Below are 16,603 nucleotides of genomic sequence, written 5' to 3' on the forward strand. Positions count from 1 at the left end.
GCGTCAAACGTTGCTGGTGCACCGCTCGCTTGGCCATTTTGTCTTCACGCTGTGGTACACGTACTTTTCCCTTTTCCTTGCAAACCGTCACCAAATGGTTCACTTTGCCATAGCGTTGCACATTTGTCCAATGGTGGGGCATCTACCGTTGTGTGAAGATGACAATCCACATCTGAAACACATTTTCTTTTTCATTGGAGACATCCCTTTGCGTCTCTCAGCTTTAGGCTTTTCATGTTCAAAAGGAATCTGACAGGATCTGAGATGGGTAGCGTCCTCATTATTGAATTCACTGACTTTACAGTCCTTTACAAGGAGATCCAGTCATCCAACAATTTCATTAACGGTTTCACCAACTCTCTGGCGTTCTTGTAGCACATGTAAACTACATTTGGGAGTGGATTGAACTTGACATCCCGGGCTGCTTTAATTTGATTGTAGGCCACTCGACCATCTTGTGGGATCTTTTTATGGCTACTTTTACACCTTCACCAGCTATGTGGTTCAGATACTTGATGATCGTTTTGTCGTTCGTTTCATCTATTGCATCTATGAAATCCTCAAAAGATTCTATCCAAGCAGTTCATCTGTTACCAATATTGTGTTTTTTGACAGTATCAAATGATAACAACTGACTGCCTTCCTCGAGACAAACGGTACCCTCGACCCATTGCAGTCCGGCTTCAGAGCCAACCACAGCACTGAGACCGCCCTCATCGCAGCCACCGACGACATCAGGTCCCTGCTCGACAATGGGGAAACTTCTGCCCTCATCCTCCTCGACCTATCGGCCGCATTCGACACAGTCTGCCATCACACCCTAACAACCCGCCTCCACCACGCCGGGATCCAAGGAAAAGCTCTGGAGTGGATCACCTCCTTCCTCTCCGGCAGAACACAGAGAGTCCGCCTCCCTACTTTCCGCTCAGCGGCCACCAAGATCATCTGCGGTGTTCCCCAAGGCTCCTCACTCAGCCCCACCCTCTTCAACGTCTACATGAGCCCCCTAGCAGCCATCGCACGCCAACACAACCTAAACATCATCTCCTACGCTGACGACACCCAGCTGATCCTCTCCCTCACCAACGACCCCACCACCGCCAGAGCCAGCCTCCAGGACTGTATGAAAGACGTCGCGGAATGGATGAAGCTCAGCCGTCTGAAGCTGAACTCGGACAAGACAGAAGTCCTCATCCTCGGTCCATCCCCCTCCGCCTGGGACGACTCCTGGTGGCCCCCTGCGCTGGGCACCGCCCCCATTCCCACGGACCACGCACGCAACCTGGGATTCATCCTAGACTCCGCCCTCACGATGACCAAGCAAGTCAACGCCATCTCGTCATCATGTTTTAACACACTGCGCATGCTCCGAAAGATCTTCCGGTGGATCCCCACCGACACCAGAAAGGCGGTCACCCAGGCCCTCGTCACCAGCCGACTGGACTACGGGAACGCCCTCTACGCTGGAACCACAGCCATACTACAAAAAAGACTGCAACGCATACAGAACGCTTCGGCACGACTCATCCTAGACATCCCCCGTCACAGCCACATCTCCGCCCACCTGAAAGACCTGCACTGGCTCCCTGTCAGCAAGAGGATCAAGTTCAGGCTCCTCACCCACGCACACAAGGCTCTTCACGACATGGGCCCCAAATATCTCAACAACCGCCTCACGTTCTACACGCCCACCCGCCGGCTCTGCTCCGCCAGCTTCGCCCTCGCCACCGTCCCACGTATTCGCAGAACCACCACCGGAGGAAGATCTTTCTCCTACCTGGCGGCCAAGACATGGAACTCCCTCCCCACCCACCTACGGCTGACCCAGGACCATCTCTCCTTCAGGAAGCAACTCAAGACCTGGCTCTTCGAGCAGTAGCAGCCCCCCCCCCCCCCCCCCAGCGCCTTGGGATCCTAGCGGGTGAGTAGCACGCTTTATAAATGTGATTGATTGTGATAATGGTGGTTTTAAGAATGCAGCAGCAATATATAACCGGGTCTGGTGGCTCAGTGGACTAATGCATTCACTGCAGTGGCCTGTGTTTGACCTCGTGGTCACAGGTTCAAATACCGGTGGGTCCACTCAGCCTTTCATCCATCTGAGATTGATAAAATGAGTACCGTTGGGTAACAATAAACATCTGTTATTCAGCGCCACGATACTCCGTTAGGGATGAACGTGCGCTTTACAAATACACATGTAACGTTATATCTATTGGTGGACAGTAGTGGTTGTTCTAATACTTCTTGGCAGACTGGTTAATGCAAACCATCTCTAGCTCCTTGCGACTTGCTGGCATCAGGATCAACCTTGATAGATTGAGAACCTTGGACCTCGCCCTTACGCTCCATGGTAGCTCTTTGGTTATTGTCCCGTCCCTGTCAATAACAACCCCCAACCCTTACTCTGAGGCTGTTTCACAGCATGCCATGGTATGATGTTTCTCTTTAATCGCTTTGGTAAATAGACACGCCTTTTCATATTCAAATGCTTTGATAAGCAGACGATGTTATGACATTCAGCTGCCTTTGTGCTTAAATGTCTCCTTGTAACCACCTGATTGACCTCTGCTTCAGATTACAGCATAACTCGCACTAGATTAAAACCATCACCTGCATTTCAAAACATGTTTGCATCCACCTTTAGTGCTATCACTCCAAATGACTTTATGATTCTTTGTCCCTGAAAACTTTGCACAGGCTGGCGCTGCTCTGAGACTTCACAGGTGTCAGCCTCGATTCTGCACTTCGACTGCGGCACACGTGGCACACATGAGCGGTTTGATTTACCACTGCAAACTCTCTGGGAGAGCACTGTCGATTTGCAGGTTACTTATCCCCTACTCGTCACCAGTTGTAGTGTCCTTCCCAGTCTGGGCACTGACCAATGACGACATTACCTGGAGAGTAGTTATACATGTCTTTATTCTTCAGGGTGTAAGCATTCTAAACCTGCATTCACTTTATTACCCTCCAACGCCTACGTCACAGGTCTACGTTGTCCAACGAGAACCAAAAGAGTTCTGTCATTCTTTATTTACACAACACTACAAAAATTACCTATATGTTCAAGCAGTGCACCTGAAATGTGTTACTTAGTGATGACGTAGAACATGTTGAGCATACATAAATAGTTTGTCATCATTAGATCCAGGGCTGATGCTAAGCAGGGCATTGTGGGTAGCTGGCTAGAGCCCGCACTCGGTACACCAGCTTGGGGCCCCCACCAGTGCGACACTTCCAGGCTACCGCAGCACAGGTACACTGGTTCTCTCGTGGCCCGCCTTTCCAATTGAAAGAAAGGTGTCTCATTGCAACTGGACACATGAGAGGGGCCCTCTTCCTTGGGTTTCACTGCTATGGTGTAGCGAGGTGAGGCCTAGGGGATGGGGGGCATCTCCTGTGGTCCCAGTTGCAAGGAGACACCATCTGCAGGTTTTTTTGCAATGAGACATCCTGTCGGGCTGCCCACACAGAGGTATCCCGGGATAGCTATTGCAGTTTAGCTCCCCACAAGTATTAACCCTCTATGGGTAATAAGCAACTCTCACACCTTCGGTTGATTATGAGCCGTAAGAGTCTTGTAGGTGGCTGAGAGGGAGGGTCTGCACAATGCAGCTTCAGAAGTAGGTAGCTTGTTTCCTTTCCAGTGTAAGAATTGGCTTTGTAGTTTGGTTTGCCCTGTTCCCATCATGCACTGGGACAGGAACAGACTAATTTGCATACAGCCAGGTTCTGAAACTGGGATGATGCAGTGAGCTAAAAAACGGTGTTGGATCTAGCCCTGATCTCTTGACTGGGTGAGAGTTTTCTGCTTAATTCAGAGACTCTGTCCATCACCACCCCTTGTTGTAAATTGCTTCAGAAGTAGGGGCATCTACTGAGAAGCAGACAGCCCTGAATGTCTCAGGTTGATTGCAAATTAGCGGGCCTCACACATTCGCATGCTTCCAGAGGCCCTGAAACATCCTAGAACCGTCCCTGGTTAGATCCTCAGTTTGGATGAAATGGATCTGTTTGTTGATTCCCACGGAGACCCCAAATTAGCTTATCATGATGTGAAACTGTTTGCTAATGTAGAAATAGTCTAATCATATTTTTCTTCTTCAGTGGGCAGAATTTGATTGGTAAAGTCGTCAATCGAGTGAAGGGAAAAGAAAGTCCATACAGCGGGCACTTTACCTTGGTGGCACCTGATGGCTCTACAGTTCCTGCACAGGTCGATGCCAAGAATTCGCTGTTCCATTCTCTGGCAATGGCCAAAGGGCTGGAGACAGAAGACAGAATAAACATGGCGGCAGTGGAGCTCAAGATGAAGGTTCACAAGGAGGTAATGTGGGTTTGTAAGTGGCGCCCAGGCTGTGACTCCACTTGACTTGAGCCAGACTGGGCTTATAGCACAATGGCTCCTGAGCAGTAGTGATTGTGATGAGAGCCTCCTGCATCAATGATACCCCTCTCATTTCAATAACACACCTTCTTTAGGAAGAGTGGGTGCTAGCTTCTGGTGCGCCCTATTCTTCTCCACATCCCTTCCTCTCTTGCCTCGGTGAGTGAGATATCCTCCCCCTACACTTCTCACTGCCTTCTCTTCTGATGTTTGTTTATAAATGTGTCTTTTACTCAGGGATCACCAATGTGGAATAAGGTATGTCATATAGGATGAGTGGGGTAGTGAACACTAATAAGTACTGAGCAGTAGAAGGGTCATTGTGTTCAATGACCTCCCGGAAATGGAGCAATGTCACTGGTACCAAAAGTTGAGAATTACTGCAAAGATAGTAAAGTAAGAGCTTGTTTCAACCATCTACAGATTGTCGGCATGACCATTCTGTGTGCAGCATGGACTGTATTGCATGATGCCCATGTAGGGGACAGCGTTAAGACTGTAATGTGAGGAGGTCCTGAAGTGTGGTGGGGACTTGTCTGTGAGGAGTACGTGAAGCGCATGAACACTTCTGTGACAAGTTAGTGGAGTGCAGCAGTCAAAGCAGAATCTTGCAGGAAAGGTGTCCGCGGTGCAGCAGTGACCCTCTAAGCTATGAGTGGAACACAGTATTGGTCCCTCTGTCAGAAGTTTGTGGAGTGCAGTGTTGACCTCTCTATGAGGAGTCTGTGGAGCGCGTGAACACCTGTGTGAGGAGTGTATCCAGAGTGCAGTGGTGAACTCTATATGAGGAGTTCGTGGAGCGTGTGAACACCAGTGTGAGGAGTGTATCCAGAGTGCAGTGGTGACCTCTCTATGAGGAGTTTGTGGAGTGCGTGTACACCTTTGTGTGGAGTGTATCCAGAGTGCAGTGGTGAACTCTATATGAGGAGTTTGTGGAGTGCGTGAACACCTGTGTGAGGAGTGTATCCAGAGTGCAGTGGTGAACTCTATATGAGGAGTTCGTGGAGCGTGTGAACACCAGTGTGAGGAGTGTATCCAGAGTGCAGTGGTGACCTCTCTATGAGGAGTTTGTGGAGTGCGTGTACACCTTTGTGTGGAGTGTATCCAGAGTGCAGTGGTGACCTCTCTATGAGGAGTTTGTGGAGCGCATGAACACCTGTGTGAGGAGTGTATCCAGAGTGCAGTGGTGAACTCTATATGAGGAGTTCGTGGAGCGTGTGAACACCAGTGTGAGGAGTGTATCCAGAGTGCAGTGGTGACCTCTCTATGAGGAGTTTGTGGAGTGCGTGTACACCTTTGTGTGGAGTGTATCCAGAGTGCAGTGGTGACCTCTCTATGAGGAGTTTGTGGAGCGCATGAACACCTGTGTGAGGAGTGTATCCAGAGTGCAGTGGTGACCTCTGAATGAGGAGTTTGTGTAGAGTATGCCCGTAGCGCATTTTTTTTATCGCTGCTTATCGCTGGATATTTTAGTTGAAAAAATCTGATATTAGCAACGTTTTTCTCCATTGTGCTAAAATATCCAGCGATAGTGGCGAAATGTGTGAATATCGCTGGAAATCCAGCGATATTCATGCATTAACGCCAATGGGGACTTAACCTGAGAATCCACCTCCCGTTGGATAAACAGTTAAGTCATGTTTTTAGCAGGCGTTTGATTATAGCGATAATCGCGCTTAGCGCGATTTTTTAATCGCTTCGCCTGCCTTGCTAATAGGCGATAGCTGTGTTAGCGACTGCTTTCAGTCGTTAACAGGTCGGGTACGCCCACTGTGCATGTCATTAGCGATTAATATCGCTGACAGGCAAAGCGGGAACCAAACCGGTCGCTATTGCCTAAATGCTGTCGCTAACTGATGTTAGAGACAGCTTGCTAATAGGGCAATAAAAATACCGCGCTTTAGCGGCAAAAGTGCAGCTAAATCGGCGATCTGGCCCTTGCTAATATGCCCCACAGTCTTTTCCTTCCCATTTTCTCTCTCTGTGGACAACTATTGTGCCCACTCTGGAACAGTTACCCACTGTTTGGTTTGATGTAGGCAGTCACCTACCACTAATAATACGCCAATTTCTTACATAGATGCTTTTGAACTCTGTCGGTGTGGGCAGGGCACCAAAGTGTGTCGCACAGAAGGCAGATCGCAAACAGGATTTCAGCCCTGTGTTTGATTGCTCCTATTCCAGTATGTAGATTTTGTTATGATGTTTAAATAAGTAGTTACTTTTAATTCATATTCAAGCACTGGCTTGGAATATACATTATGTGGGTTAACTGTTCTGAGCTTTTGACACCACACCACCTCCCTAGGAAGCCCTCACTGCCCTGGGAGGCAAGAACTGTAGGTTTGTACTTTGCCCAGTGGGCAGAGCCATTAAAGGATGGACCCAGGACACCAGGACTCCAGGACCCCCAGACACCAGAGGCACATGACATCTCCCCCCATGGTGTCGCTCAGTAGCCACTGCCTGCCCTGTTGCGTCTCTCATAGGGTCTGACAATGGTGTGCTTGGATAGTCTCACGTTCACTCAGATTCTCATCGCCTCAGCATGATTTCAGCTTCTTTTTTACTATAAGTGTTAGTTTGCATGGAGAGGGGTCATTGAGAGTTTTGGAAGTTATTTGAACTTTCCAGTTCAGAACAGCATCGTGTGATGAAGCAGAGCTCCTGACTGCACCATTCTTTCAATATATATCATTTGTTCCTAAGACCTTAATGAAGATGTCTGCAAGCTCACGCTTGTGTGTGATCATTGTAAGGTGGATATGTAAGGTACGACATTGTCACAGCACACCTGTGGTGCATGCTAGTTTGAGTTCTACACATTTTGGGTTACACCTCCGGCTACGAACTAGATGGTTGGCTGAGCTGGAGGTGAACCCCTAACAGTATGAACTCCAAGCAATAAATACAATGTTTTGAAGTGTGGTATGAACCTTGAGCTATAAACACAGGTATTAGTATTATCTTATTATTACTATTTAATAATGACAAAGGCTTGGGCTGACACGTGCAAGAACTCGTCAGTCTCACCTCCCTCCGCTATACTGGGTCCTACTTTCCTGGTTTCGTTCTTTTTTGGCAGTAACATCCACAAGCACATGGCTTTCAATTGCAGGCTTAAGGTACTTTTATTATGCTGAAGGGTCGCGAAATAGGAACAGTTTATAACCCTTGCCAGTCTTGTACTGAGACAGCATATGGTACACGAACAGCCTGTCATATTTGGAACCTGGTGGAATATGAGGACAAAAATAAAAATTTAAAAATTTTAAAAAAGAACTCGTCAGTCTCGTGCCAGTGGTGCATGTCTGTGTCTTCTGTCCCACGTGGTCTCAGCTCTTGACCTGCCGGGGCTTGGCCTTTAGTGGAGGCGCGGCTCTGATCTGTCTCCTGTTCCTTCTGTTGTCGTGGCACCCCTGTACTTACGCATTCTTTTCCCGTTTCCTAGAATCTGTAGGTATCAGCATGGTGGACCCCAGGGGAGCCATGCTCATGCCTCTATGATGCTGCTGTCCTTCAGCTGATCTCCTGTCTTTCATGAATAAGCGTGCATTGTTACCTCACTGTTTCACCTGTTGTTTGCCTCTTATCTGTTCTATTCTATCTTCTGGCAGGTCTTGGAGAACCTGGACCGCTATGTGCCCCTTGTGAGGAGGGAGATAAAGTTTGAGAAGCTCTACACCACCCCTGGGAAGTACACAATCCAGGGAAAGGACTTGCTGGGCACAGTGGAAGATAGCGCCTCCTTACAGGAGTCTACCTCATCCGAAGTCTTCGCGCCGCGTACAAGGCCCTCATCCTGGCATGTCGGAGTAAGACCTCCAGCAGGGCTTGCAGAAGAGACAGTCTTGGAATCACAAAGTACAGGAAGAAGAGAAAGACATGACAGTTGGTAGGCTGCTATGCACCAAAGGTCTCAAACGCTACCCAAGTTGAGACCCAACAGAATTCCTCCAAAGTGTTTTTTTCAAGGAGCTGAAACCCATCTCTTAAAGCAACACCTTGCCACAGTATCTGCATCTGTTTGTTGGCCACCCCTGATGAGTTTGCACAACTGCACCCTGATCTACTGTAAAACCCTTCACTCGTTAAGGCGCTCCATTTCTCTGTATCGCGATTGCTAAATTGAGTCACAAATGTAATACAAACAGACACCAGTCTCCGACTGCAGAAACGTTCTGCATTGTCTATTCATTCCCTCCCTGCCACTGTCCCTTCCTCACTCCTCTGACCTTGCCTCCTCACACTCATCCCTCATCTACTCACTACGGCTCCCGCGTGGGCGTAATGGTCGTAGGTTTGCACGTTTGTTGAAGATTGTCAGGTATATGTCTAAATCAGAGACTGACACTCATTCGTTAGAAGGAGGAAGGCGTGTAAGTTCAGATTCATAGAGCGCACTACAGTGTTGCAAATGCACCACCTCAAAATGTATAAAGTGATAACAAGTCTGTTTGCGGTGACTTACTCTGTACGTGAGGACAGCATTTATGTGTGTTGTGCCACATAAATACATCTATTCTGTACTTTACTAATCCGTCAGAGAATACAATGATATGGATTATCGACCTCACATATGAGGTGACAGAAGCCATCTGAAATGACATTGATAACATCACAGGTGACATCACACATCATCGTCCCCTCCACATGGACACAGTATGGTCTCTGTTTTATCATTCTTTTATGTTAGGTGTTTGTGTAGTTGTGTATTGTGGGATCCCACAGGGCCCATTTGTGGGGCTGAGCGTGAACTGACCACGAATGACGGTAAATGACGTCTGACACTGATGCCCTGAAGCGCATGAACTAAGCTCCTGGCGTGAAGTACCAGTACTAAGGAAGAGCTGGTATTTTGCAAGAAATATGAAGATATTCAAGTCTGCGTCCAGAACAAGTTCAGAGCTCCACGTCTCGCTGAATTACGACCCCAAGGGTTGATTGGTCTAAAGAACCAGGTAACTTACACCTACAACGTCCAGTGCATAGATGATTTTAGATGGAGCCACACTTACAAACACCTACACTAGTGAAACTGAAATTTACCTTGGTAAGGCTTACCCTGTATACTCGATAAGGGTGTCAAAAATTGTTTAAGTGACTTTCTGCACACAGGACAAGGGCATCAGAAGTAAGCACACTTTTCTATATGTCTGCTAATGTAAAGCGTCACTGGCCTTTATGTACCTTAACACACCATGGGGCATATTTACAAGAATCTGGTGGAGTCCGGCATTATGGCAAAATTGGTAACGCCACATTCCAACAGCTTCAAAACACAGGGACGCCGTATTTACAAGAATGCAACACCCCCCTGCGTTACCCGTTGCGCTGGCACCAAAAAAGCTCCTAGCGCCAGCGCAGGCCGCCTAGCACCATTTTGCTAGCGCACCTGCGCTGCAGGTGTGACTGTTTATATGGAGGAAGGGACACTCTCCTGTCCATAAACAATGTTTACAGGCGATTAGCTCTTTCTATCTGTGCTGCACAATGCAGCACGGGTGCAAAGAGCAAAATACGAGGAGAAACAAAACATTTCTCCTCCTATCACCTGCTTAAGACCGTGTATTCCCTGGTGGCATTTTTGGCGAGGCCCCATACCTTGTAAATATGGGGCAGCATCAAAAAGCAATGGGTGTTGCGGAGAACGCCCACTGCAACATCCACTGCACGCCCCTTCCACGCTAAGTAAATACGGCGAAGGAGTTAACGCCACCAGAACGTCGGATGAGGTGACGTTCTGGGGGCATTAAATCCTCGTAAATATGACCCCTATAGTTGATGCACTTAAAGGATTTGAATGTGTGGTGTAGTAAACATATGTGCTGGGATTGAAACTCTCTCTGTTAACTGGTTAAATATGTTTATACGTGCACAAAATCGTCCCTTGCGTTCTGCTACACACTTTATAAAATCCACAGATACTTTTTTACCCACTGCCACACAGAGTATTATCGCCTGCAGACCTGGCTTGGGACCCAATTTATTGTTTTTGCACTCAATGCAACACAGCAAGACAACTTGCGGTGCTGTGTGAAAGGGAGAGGGCCGGAAAGCGTCTTATCTGACAAGGCATGGCGCGTTCCTGCTTTGTTCCCACAATGGTGCGCTCAATGTAGCCAGGAGTGCATTGCAGGCAGGATTGTTTTTGCGCAGGGAGGGGCACCTATCTAGATATCTAAGACACTTTTATAAGCTGCTGGATGAATACAAAAATGATCGCAGCTGCGTGGAGAGCAAGCATTTCGACAAAAGTCACACAAGCCAAGCTTTTTTGTCCCCAACGGCCTTTAAAAACCGACGGGCGTCTTATTACGAGAGGAATGTCTGTGTATTCGTGACTCGCCACCTTGATTTCTCTCAAAGTCATTATTGTATTCTAGGCTTCTTAACATGTGCTAGGATACACTAGTGGTTAAGAGATCTTCTTTAGAGATCTGAACTTGGCAAGGGTCATGAATGCGGCCCTCCTGACCTTTACACGTGGCCCCTTCGACACCAGCAGCACTGGGCTGCTGTTTACTGGACTCGGCACCAACTTTAAAAAGATGTTAAAGAAACGGTCAGGCATTTATTTAAAGGTTAATTGAAGTTAAAAAAGGAAGAAGCAAGGGAGTCCTCAACTACAAGTGTAGCAACACCTTCATTTCCTAAAGCATCTTGCAGCAAACGTGTAAAATATTATAGTTTCTTCAAATTTTTAAAAGTGTAATTCGTTAACATTCAGAACAGTCTCACTTCAGTAAGTCAGGTTATATCAGTAGATTCTGAAGTATTTTTTTGAATCATTCTTGCTTCCCCCAGCTCTGACAACAATGCCTATAGTGAACTCAGAGGCAAGTCAATTGTTCTGTGCACCGCTTGGGGTCCGGGTTTGCTCTTGCAAATGAACAATAATTTTTTTATTAAAGCAAACGCAGGAGGAGGTTTTATAGTGCACATCCTGAAGTCATGCATTCTGAGGTCCTCTTATATGTGAGAATGAAGAAAAAGAAGTGAAAGTGAAATAAAACAATTGCCCAGGATCACACCATTCGGTCTAGTGGGAAAGTTTGGATTGATTGATCCCAGTTTTCTGGTTCCACATTGTTATTCAATTCAGCCCCTAGATGTACATGCTGCGCTTCCTCTACACCCACCTTACACCCCCACTCTCCTCCACCCCTTGGGCCACCACCCTGCTCGCATCTCTGCAGTCCTCGGTCACACCACAGACCAAACCTTGGGCTTCAGGGAAAAGGTTTGCGTGTACCTTTGGGTCATGTACCCCACAGCTACTGGATCAATCTCCGATTTGAGGGAATGCTGTAAACACCTTTAATACAATGATTCTTTCTTGCATACTCGGTCAGGTATTACTTACTTTACTGACAAGTGAAGCAAAGCCTTTAATATATCTGTGAAGCAGTTGACTCTTACGTTGCAGTGAAGAAGAAACTGGTTACCACTAAGCACGTGTCGCCACTAAGAGTTACTGTAGAGATGCTCTTTGGACTTGAGTAGATAATGAACTCTAAATAATATTTTCTCACAACCTCTTTGATACCTTATATCATGCCTTAAAAAGGTTTGGGTTATATACTGCATAAGGTTTGCTGCTAATCAACCCACGGACATACAGGAGAAACACTGCGATGGTCACATCCCACAAGCTGCCACATTTCACTGAACCTTTTTACGCCAATTCTGTTTCTGGTTGCTCCAGTACAGATTGAGGAATGGCTGAGAAAATGCTACAATGCTTTTGAAGTGATTTATCTGTGTATTTGCTATTTGTTGGAATTTTTACTATGACAAAATACTGATTTTGTCGATTTTTCTAGATGTTTTTATTATCCTTTGTTGGGGGGTTTAAAAGGGTCTGAGCAGAAAATCGCAGTTTTTGTTACACATTTAAACTTGACATTTTTTTCAAATGGAAACCTTTAACCTGCTCTGCCCGTACATGATAGCTTACTTAGAAATGGTTCGTCAGGCAGCGCGTTTCCTAGCAGGCGCATTATCAGGTTGCCTCGTACACTCCTTCCAAGACTAGGGACATTGAGCACAATGCTCTTGTTTTTAGTTGTCCGGCTGGAGAGATTCTCTGAGTCACAAAGACAAACAAACACATCAGAGGTGCACCTATGACCCAGTGCAATTGCAACAGGGGTTTTATTATATAAACCACCTCTGAACTATATGTGCCAGAGGAGCGCTTCTATGGATTATCCTGGACGCTTCACTGAGGCGCAGCCCTGCTGACTCTAATCTCTATCCTGCTGACGGCGCCCGATACATCATACAGAGGTGTGGGGAGTTTGGTTGTCCCAAGAGATCAGGCAAAGGGTACTCTCACTATGCTTTCGATAGAGTAGTTAGGTTTAGGGCAGGAGTATTCATACATTCATATATGCATTATCATTTAATCATATATTCAAGCAATATTGTCACAATGGATGAATTGTTTCTTTTTTTCACCATTCTTGTAATGCTGGTAACAATGCTTTGTTCCTTGCAGCTCATGTTTATTACTCAAGAATACAATTGCTTCAATAAATATTTGAAAACCAATGAGTACATTTCTTGTGTCTTGCTCTGGGTATGCCAGCGTAATGAACGAAAGTGTAGATTTGATTCCACGATTTCCTTGGGGACTCTACTGAGGTTGCAGATACCATGTACCACCCTGTCATGGTTAAGGGTCTTGATGGAGTAATGTGAGCTAGCCAAAAATTGAGGCAACATACTCTGACAATATGGATGGACTCTGGCCTCATATTCTGGAGCTTATGTTTTCCAGATGCACAGTCCTACTTAATCCTTAGGAAGAGTACAATATGGTACCACCAACGTTCTAGGTCAGATACTTATTTAATGGGTCTCCCGAGTAGTGTTATGTGTGCCCAGAGCCCCTAGTGACATTATACAGAGGCACTGCGGTGTTAGGGGTTAAGGGCCAGATGTATTCGTGAGTCTATAATAGCGAATTTTACCAATTCACTATTATAGACTCACAAAACACAATGTATGTAGGATCTGGAAATATTTTGCGATTCCTACTGATTCCTTAATTGCGAGTCGCAAATTGCAAGTTGCAAATAAGCAATGGCTTTCAAATTAATAGGAATGAATGGGAATTGCATGCACAATTTGCGACTACCCAATAGGTACTCGCAGATTGTGCATGCATTTGCAAGGGTGCCAAAAGGACACCCTGTTGCACCCCTGAAATAAGCATGTGTGCACATGTGGAACTTATACATGCCCTGAGGGCATGTATGTGCGCCCCATGGCTCTAAGAAAAATGCATATTTGTGCATTTTTCTAAGGATTTGCAATTTACCACCAACTTGAAGTTGGTGGTAAATTGAGATTCCTTAAAAAAAATCACAATTTAAAAAGCGCTTCCTTCAATTGCATTTAGAGAGTAGCAAAGTGTGTTTCTCTAAATGCATTCGCAAAATAGGTAATCACAAATTTTGCGATTCCGTATTTTGCAATTGCCTTTTGGGATGATACATCCGTAAAGGCTTTCCCCAGTTCACAAATGGGCCGATTCGGTGAATCGGCCCATTTGCGAACGGGAAAACGCTTGATACATCTGGCCCTAAATCCTCTTCAGCTTAATAGGAAATAGAAACCTGTTGGATGTCTCTTGGTGAGGCCCTCTTTGTGGTCACCAAATCTGAAAGATATACCTCTTTTCTTCCTGCCTTACAAAATAGGGCACTAGTCGGAAGTCTGCCAAAATAACTTGTATTTAATATTGACACGCAGGTGCACATAATCACAGCACTAGGCTGGCTATGACAAGAGTGGACATTGTACAAAGATCTGAAAAGTTATTTATACATGTGGCACGGGCTGAGGATGTACAAAATATTTACTGAAGGAATAATCCCAGATTTGGTGACAAGCATAAGGCTTGTACTTCACAGACAATAAACAAACAAGTATAAACATTGCAAGTGGGCATAGCTTGTCCCTTCTAACACATTGACAGACAATCAGCCATCAAGTGTAAACATTATGAGTGGACATAGATAAGCCCTATATGGACAAAGTGCAGGTAGTCCAACACCAGGTGTGTAAACAACATGCTCTAAATAAGTCTGTATGTGCGGACTTGTAGCAAATAGAAGAGGCACCAAAGTTGGTGATTCAACATCTCGCGGAATACAAAATGGAAGAACTGATGTTCAAATTTATAGAGAAAAATAACGTTTTTCACAATTGACCCTTAAAACTTTAGTTCTGAACATTACAGTATCATCCAACACAAAACATCGGTGTGCACTCAGTTGCATTGTTCAAAATGTTTCGTTGGAGAATAATCTTTCATCTATTTGCATTAACATAAATACATCCTTTTGTTGAACCATTGCTGGATTTGTCTGAGGCATACGGTTGGAGAAGGGTGGAAAATTGTTACCAGCATACCACAGCACATTGGCAAGCATTGAACACACAGACAACGTCCTAATACCATACTCCCTATTACAACCACTATCATCAATAATTCCCGACCCCCGCTAGTGAAAAATGAGGTAGTATGATCCCAAAGGGAGGAAATATGTTAATTGGCAGGCACATGTGCCTGCTGTGCTATTCAATGCATGTTCTCAATAGCCTGTGTATATTTTTGGAATTGTACGGTATATAAAAGCAGCATTCGGTGTGCAAGACCCTACTTACTCCTCCACGTTCTGCAAGTAGCATATCCAGGAACATGCAGTTTTGAAAACCACAGAACACATAGCAGTCGTTTCTACGGCTATATTATCTAAGTCAGACATAGTTTCGTTTATTGTAGCCTCCAATACCCGTCCCAATCTCCTAATACAACAGGAATTCATAGCTATCCCAAGTATAGGTAATATTCCTAATACAAAGTCATAAGCCTGTTGTCCAGCAGTATCTGTTTCATCTATTGAGAACATATTTGAGCTATCCTTTTTGTGACGACCAAGAAAAGCTTTTAATTTAGCAAATCCAGGGTCAGAGGGAATGGCCCGAATGTGAGGAAGAACCAATCCCAAAGAGCAGGATCCCCCTCACCCTGGTGGCAGCCATGGGGAAGCTTTAGAACCACATATAAAATATATGCCTTCATCGAATGGGAGGGCACAATGAGTATAAGAGACACAAGCCATTGAAAATTCACCTTGCAAACACTATTACCTAGATACATGGAACCATTAGATTGTAAACATATTTCTCCAGGTGATGCAGATACCTGGATTGATTGATTGAGCAACTTAGAAAGCGTAAACAATTGCCCCAGGACGCCAAGGTGCTGAAGCAGTAACTCTACCGGAGAGGCAATTAAAAGGCAAAAAGCCTGGTCTTGAAGGCCTTACGGAACGTAAGGTGGGCTTCCAGACGCAAGATGGATTGTGAGAGAGTGTTCCAAAGCTTGGAAGCCGCCACAGCAAAGGCTCTTCCTCCTCATCTTGTCTTCCCAAACATAGGAATAAACAGCCATTTTTTATTGGCAGAGCACAGCTCTCTAGTGGAAACATAGTGTTAGAAAAACTCTTTAATTCCCTCCACGCCCAAATTATGAAGTGCCTAGTGAATAATGCATAAGGCCATAAATACAATTTATTTATCAGCTGAGAGCCATTGCAGTTTCCGAATAGCAGCAGAGATCGAATGATATTTCGGAAGATCCAAAACGAGTCTTGCTGCAGCATTCTGGACAAGCTGCAACGTATCGATGGATGTCTTGTTAACGTCCAGGTAGAGAGCGTTACAAAAGAGTGCACTCCAATAATCTATCCTGGACATATTTAGTGCCACAGCTGCTTGTGTACACTCCGGGAGTGAGAGAAACGGAAATATCTTCCTAAGGGTCTTAATAACCCAAAAACAGGACGATACTGTCTTATTGACCTGAAGATTAAAAGACAGATTGTTTTCAACAAGGACAACAAGATTCTTTGCCGAATCAACGGGACTGGGACATTGCCCAAGCATTCCTGGCCACCATGAATAGGTCCAAATAGATTGTTGGCTGCCAAAAACCAGAACCACAGTTTTGTTCCCAGTCAGTTGGAGGTCGAAGATGAGCCCTGCGGAACTCTACGACCGGTTTCTGGCATTACAGCCGTCTTCAGCCCGGCTTGCTTGAATCCAGTGGCAAAGTGAGCAAGGGACTCACGTCTGAGCATACCCTGCCAACTTATGGCGAACAAAGCGGTACAAAAGGAGGTGGTGATGGACGGA

The 16,603-nt window shown here is 45.8% G+C and overlaps 1 protein-coding gene and 1 long non-coding RNA gene across 2 annotated transcripts in view; one reads left to right on the top strand and one right to left on the bottom strand.

The window, feature by feature from the left end:
* LOC144820367 (uncharacterized) overlaps window positions 1-8,289 on the top strand; it is a 93,407-nt gene extending 85,118 nt beyond the window's left edge. Inside the window, exons 6-7 of the mRNA XM_078677926.1 lie at window positions 4,111-4,330; window positions 8,008-8,289. Coding sequence (XP_078534052.1) covers window positions 4,111-4,330; window positions 8,008-8,289 — 502 coding nt within the window. The remainder of the gene's footprint in view (window positions 1-4,110; window positions 4,331-8,007) is intronic.
* The window catches only part of LOC144819176 (uncharacterized), a 704,861-nt gene that overhangs the window by 349,679 nt on the left and 338,579 nt on the right, over window positions 1-16,603 (bottom strand). The window lies entirely within an intron of this gene.

Source organism: Lissotriton helveticus, chromosome 2_1, assembly GCF_964261635.1.
Source record: "Lissotriton helveticus chromosome 2_1, aLisHel1.1, whole genome shotgun sequence".
Taxonomy (NCBI): Eukaryota; Metazoa; Chordata; class Amphibia; order Caudata; family Salamandridae; genus Lissotriton; species Lissotriton helveticus.